This window comes from Propithecus coquereli, unplaced genomic scaffold (assembly GCF_000956105.1).
Source record: "Propithecus coquereli isolate 6110/MARCELLA unplaced genomic scaffold, Pcoq_1.0 Scaffold46, whole genome shotgun sequence".
NCBI classification, from domain to species: domain Eukaryota; kingdom Metazoa; phylum Chordata; class Mammalia; order Primates; family Indriidae; genus Propithecus; species Propithecus coquereli.
In genome coordinates this window covers 5,520,103-5,526,573 of record NW_012150396.1, presented here as the reverse complement: position 1 = coordinate 5,526,573, position 6,471 = coordinate 5,520,103, and the positions used below count along the sequence as shown (strand labels likewise).

At 41.5% G+C, this 6,471-nt stretch overlaps 1 protein-coding gene across 1 annotated transcript in view; it reads left to right on the top strand.

The window, feature by feature from the left end:
• The window catches only part of SGMS2 (sphingomyelin synthase 2), a 21,351-nt gene extending 18,366 nt beyond the window's left edge, over window positions 1-2,985 (top strand). Inside the window, exons 4-5 of the mRNA XM_012655110.1 lie at window positions 873-1,039; window positions 2,381-2,985. Coding sequence (XP_012510564.1) covers window positions 873-1,039; window positions 2,381-2,584 — 371 coding nt within the window. The 3' untranslated portion in view covers window positions 2,585-2,985. The remainder of the gene's footprint in view (window positions 1-872; window positions 1,040-2,380) is intronic.
• Window positions 2,986-6,471: the final 3,486 nt, after the last annotated feature.

Here is a 6,471-nt window from a genome sequence, read left to right as displayed (position 1 = left end):
GCTAGGATTACAGGCGTGAGCCACCGCGCCTGGCCAAAATATATTTTTTTATTTGAATGATACCTGACTCGGAGTTTCATCTAAAGTTCTAGAAATGGATCCTTTCGCTATTCAGCCTTTCTTCTACACTTTAAATATCGCTATGAACGTAAACACAGTTAGATATGAAGTTATTGTATTATATTATTAACTTGTGAACTACTAAAGCTTTAAAATAGGAAAGAAAAAAAAACCCAGATGACCAAGTTATTAGAGAGGAGCTCTGATTGCAGTTGTGCTTGTCGTCATCATTCGCGTGAGAAGCCCTCGCAGTGTGCGAGCTCGTTGGACCCAGTGAGCGCCGTAGCTCTCTCTGTCTTACCGCTGACCCGCGATTCCAGTGACCGAGCGTCTTAGGGCTGCACCGGGAAGGCTAAAAGTCTGGAAGTGAGCGGGCACCAGTCCCAAGCTTGACACAGGCGGTGCTTTATAGTTGCCCTTGGCAATAACCGGGTAACATGCTACCTTTTCTTTCGATCCCTACTGTTTTTCTTCCCGGTGGGGTCCTTGACGTGAGCCAGTAGAAGCGAATTCCAGCCAAGCTCCAAAGCAACAGTCCCATTCTCTTCCTTATTAAACAGCTTAAGAGCGGTGGGCAAGACCTCAGCTGTCTGTGTCCCCAAACTCCCGGTGAGTGACTCTGAGACCCTCTGCCAGGGGCCCTCTTCCTACCCGAGCAAATCCTGGGCACCTCACAGTGACTTGTTTTAGGGCACCAGTTTTCTTCTCGTGGCTTCCTGATCCTAGAGTATTCCACGTGAGGTCCTTAGGACAGACTGCGACCGTCCAGTTCATCTCCGGGAGTCCATTAACTCTGATTCCCCACCGCGCAGACTCGCCTCGCCACTTCTGGTGGTATCACTTAACCTGCTGGCTCCTGAGCGCCGCCGGCATCATCTGCATCCTGGTGGCGCACGAACACTACACCGTCGACGTGATCGTCGCCTACTACATCACGACACGGCTGTTCTGGTGGTACCACTCGATGGCCAATGAAAAGGTGAGAGCGGCGCGGGTCCCTGGGGAGTTTGTTCTAACTGCGGCGGGCCCTCTTCACGCAGCGGGGTTTTGCGTAGCGCGGTGGGAACGATGCCGTCGCCACCCGCGTGTGTGGTTTCTGTCCGTTCACTTGCACTCCCATCCGTTACTGCTTCTTAAAGTGAAATAAAGAACTTCGAAGACATAGGTGTCATTTAAGGCTAAAAAATGCCGTAAAATTATAGAGCACTGTTTTACTGATTCAACCAATGTAGAGTAGAATTGAAGATGTATGTGCTAAGTTAAAGTCTAGAAACCTGCATTTGTGGCTTCGGGGCACTAAAAAAAAAAGTCTAGGAACCTACTAGTGCAGTGAGGTAAGACATGTCCCTGCCCTCAAAGGACTTAAATTAATTTTGAGGAAAAAATGGCAGTTATTTTTAAAATCAGACAAAATAAATAGCTCATGCATTCCTGGACTTGGTACACTTTTTGTGGACGCAGTGCTCTCTGGCTTCCTTCTTGTACTTTCTTACTCGTTTCTGCTCCTTCCTGTTTCCGGATGACCCTTTCTTTCTCCTCGCATCCATTCTTAAAGAGCTAGTTCAAAGGCCACCTCTTCTGGGGTTAGCCTTCCCTAACTCCTGTTCTTCTCCTCCGGCCCCAAGGTAGAATTATTCCTCCCCTTCTCTGTGCTCTCCTAGCCTGGGCATGGGTCTTTGGTGTGGTAGAGTTAGTCCGTGTACCACGACCGACTTATCTGTGAATAAACTTGCCGTGTTGTCTGCTGCGCGCAGTGTTTAGAGAACATGTGAGTGATTAAAATACCTCATTGCCAAAGGATCCGCATCCAACTCTTGCTGCCCACTAATAAATGCCTGTTCTGTGGGTAACTTTTATCTCTCTTTGTAGCTCTGTTTCCTACTTTGTCGTCTCCTATTCCCATCTTCCTCCTTACGCTTCCATCTAGATGTCTGCTGACACCGCCGAGCCAAAATTTTTGTCTTTCCTCTTAAATACGTTCAAGCTTCTGAGCTCCTTCCACTCTCTGACTTCCTCGGCCCCCAGATCTGCCCACTCGCACATGCTGAGAGTGATCCCTCCGGAATCAGCCTCACATCCCTTCCCTGAGTCCCTGCTCTTCTGGAGTTGCAGGCAGCAAAAATGGCATGAGCCACAGCAAGGGAGAGGCACGTGTGTGCCGGGGACCCGCCACGCGGAGTTAGGGAGAGGGCACGAGGGTGGTCACAGCGCCGGATCAGAGTTCTGTTCACCCCGTTAAGTTACAGCGAATGACAGTTTAATTCAGGTGTGAGTCAAGAAAGGTATGTCTCATTTTGTTTTTTTTTCCTACCATTTACAGAACTTGAAGGTCTCTTCACAGACTAATTTCTTGTCTCGGGCTTGGTGGTTTCCCATCTTTTACTTTTTTGAGAAAAATGTACAAGGCTCAATTCCTTGCTGCTTCTCCTGGCCCCTGTCCTGGCCTCCTGGCTGCTTCAAATCCTCGTGCAAAAAGTATTCACGGGTTCAGAAGATCGGTGAAGATAATGAGAAATCTACCTGAGAAGCAGAACAAAGGCATCAGCTCTTAGGCCAAAAGAGTTAACGCTATAACCAAAGGTATTGTTTTGTTACTTTAATTTTAGGAGAACGGACTGGCAAATGAAGAAGTGGACCAAATTTTGTGTAAATGATTAGAAAGACGAACAGAGTATTCCCCTTTGACTGGCTTTTTTTATTCCTCCTGACAAAGATCTATTCTCCTGCAGCTCTTCCTTCACTGGCGACAAGCCTTCCAGCTGGGGTTTGACTGATGAGCTTGTTGAAGGTGCCAAAGAACATGCTACTCCTTTCTTTATTCTTTCTCCACTCCAACCCTCTACTTCAGAATGTTTTCAGGATTTTTTTCCTCCCGAGGTCAGAAGAATTTGTTAATGTTTTAAATAAAATACCCGGATCTATACAGCCGCTGTGTAAATGGAATAACGTAACGTTGAGAATAACCTAATTAGGCTTAGCGAGGGGAGACCCATGGGTTGCGAGTCAACTCCGGGCGAACTTTGTCTCTGCCCGGTTACGGGGAAGGCCGGGGCCAGGCTGGGAATGTGCGCTGCTGCTGCTACCCAGTGTGCTATGTGTCACTTCTACTTTTTTTGGTTTTAACTGATAATTTTATTTTAAAAAACAAAGGTGATCCAAGTAAATAGGAAAGTATTTGACATGCCTCAAGGATTTCACATATGTGTAAAATATTTTGCTTTAAAATCTCCATGACAGATACACAGGAAACAGGATCTTTCTGCTAATAAGTGGGTCTTGTGTACACTCTTAAATGCTGTCTGCCTGGTAAATTTAGATCTGGTACACCCAGGGCAGTCAGCTGCTCTAGCACAGGATGAAAATGTGTCAACGGATGCTCACGCTCCTTGGGAACAAGCCTGTTTCCCTTCCAGGTCAGGCTCTGGGGTGAGATCTGTTTCAGGGCTCCTGGTTAGAACTCAGAAATACATTTGGTCACATTTTGTTGAAGATGATTTCTTCCTAGTTATGTTGTGCTTTGTGGAAAAACCAAGACGGAGCCCAAAAGTTTAATGTATTCTTGCCTTTAAGCAAGAAACTCAGTTTCTCATAAACTGGTCCTAAGGACGTAAACCACAATGGAATAATTTTACTTTTATGCTGGGAAAATTATAACATGGTGCTTCACTATCACACACTGTTGGAATCAGTGCGTTAGTTATGTCTACACAGTCAGGGGAGGTTTGTTTCTAAATTTCTTTGAGGTGATACAGAAAAGATGGATTTTAAAAAAAAAATATGATAAGATTTGATGCTGTCAGATTTAGTGCATTACTTAATGCTGTTGAATCTTCTGGATAGTTCTTGGCTTAATTTCTTAACTACTTGAAGTGAATTTGCAAGACTTCTATGATAGTAACCTTAGAAACAGGTTTAAGGTTACAAAATCATCAACACTAGGGCAGAGGGCGGAGGTGCCCATGGGGGTAGAAGAGGCTGTTAGGTCTGTACTGAAGGAGAAATTCTCCCTTCGCTTAGAATGGAAAACATCCCTAAATTTATTGTTACAAACTAGTCAGCTTTGACTAAAATTGCCCTTCAAGTTGCTTGAGAAAAGCACAATGCAAATCTGTTCGGAAGACTCATCATCCTTTGGTGCTAAAATTCTGTGTATGTTTTCAGAATGGCTCTTTATGTCATAGAATAACCACTAAAGGAAAGGCAGTTGAATTCGAAGGTAGGAAACAAGACTCTCTAATTTGATTTTTTGAACAAGAATTGAAACCCCAGATATCCTTGGCAGGCTTCGAAACACAAGGATTTTTCCAGTATTTCTCAATAAATGAACCAGTAATAAACCTATCTAGTTTACTTGATGGGTTTAGACATAATTCCATGTAATTTTCACTTCTATTCATTTACTAAATAGCAACACTTGTGCTAGAACTAGGCGTTCCGCTTTAAAACACTCATTTCAAGTTCCTCCTTTCTGATTAAAAGGAAAACCATCTGACATAGAAGTCTGGGTTTTGCTCTCCTAATACTGGTGTTTTCCTTGAGCCTCAAATTCAAATAAAACCATTCGATGTACCCTAGAGCCTTACTCAGCTGTGTCTTGGATAACCTGCTTTTCTTCGATTGAATGAGGAAAAGTGTTTAAGCTTTAAAAAAATCATTGTGTATTGATTATTGGACACCTTGAAACAGTAAGCCTTGCATTTTAGTCAGGTAATCCAGTTTTTAGAAAATAATACCGTCACCTTTTAAAGAACTTTAAAAACACCAATGAGGTGGCCACTACTCCCGTGGTCTTTACACGTATGTATCATGGCTCTCTGGTAGACGTCGAGGAGGCACACGGTTTGAAAATGAGGAGGAGAGGGGAGTCGAAATTTCAAGACGAGAAAAATAAGAGAAATAGCAAAACTCATTTACGCGTGGGAAAGCAAACTTGAGATTTAACCCAACATGCCACTTTGGGATATAAAACAATTTTCATCTTCTCTTTAAAACAGTAAATTCTTAGAGCACCTTTTCTTTGCCAATTAAGACATAGATCTTACTCATTACCCTTGTTTTTGTAAGTCTGTGCTCCTCTTTGAAGTTTCTTTCCTATAATTTAGTTTGTGAAATATCTATAAGTCCTATACGTGATGATACATTTTTTCCTAAATGCTCTCAAATGGAAATGAAGTTCTCTCAGGTTCTACTTTTTGAGCTTCTCCACTAGATCTGAAAATAAAGCACTCTCCCCTCGTTCCGCCTGAACTAATTGTGAATTTGCTGTTTAATTTACTGGCATCTTGGGAAACAAGTTTTGCAGTAGAAGGAAGGCTGTCTGGAGAGTGGTCTTGGAGGACAGCGCATTAGGGTTCGTTGCCGTGTTACCAGTGCCCCCTTGTGGTAACATGCTGTATGACTGGGAATGTAAATACCACTTTTTAAAATGTATTTTCAAGTTTTTAAAAGGCATTTGTTTTTTTTTTTATTATTTTTCCCAGTAATCTGGAAGTATCATGTGAAAGGAATTATTTTTAAAGCATTTTAAACCTTTCCCAAAAGACTGTGTTCAGATTATTAGGGAGTCACAATTCTAATCTTTTATCCATTTGATGAAAAAAAATCTGCATAACATTTTTACCTCTCACTGTCACAATCATTACTGTCTCCCTTTATAACTACCGTACTTCGTTTACTTTGAAACACCAAGTTGGCTGTCTTTATGGGTTTTTTTTTTATTTACATGCTATAACTCATGCGGTTTCTTTTAATTGAAAGTTCACATCTTGTTCCTTGAATATTTTCAACATTTCTTTCTTAATTCTTTTTGTTGCTTTCGTTTTGCACTGTAAAACTGATTAGAAATGTAAGCCGGTCTCAACACACTCACCTCTGTGGTGTAAGAAAGTGTGAGAAGGAATTTCTTAATACGTGAGTTTACATGTTTAAATCAAGCATATTATAAGTTATATGCCATGTGTTCAAAGCTTTTCTATTTGTATATATAAAGATCCTTGGTATTTTTTTAATGTCCTTGTGTTGCAATAATTTAATTCCTTTGACTAAGTTGCTAAAAATATTTCTTCTATTAAGAAGTGCTCTTGACTTCAATACGCAAATACTGAAAATCATGTCAAAGGTACCCAAAAATAAGTTTTTATACAGATGCACACATTGTAAGTTCTGATTTATTTTATTACTCATTACTCTAACTATGCTGTATTCTAAATGAATCATGAATGAGAAGAGGGCTTTATTGTGGAATTATTTAAAACTGATCTGTAAAAGAAAAAGAAGAAACTATGAACATAAGCTAATCTAGTTGCCAAGTTGGAATTAATTATTTAATTTACCTCCTATGCAATGATTAATGCTGCAAAATGTCTGGTTATGTTACAGTATATTCACAAAAGAGAAAGGTTCGGCCAGGCG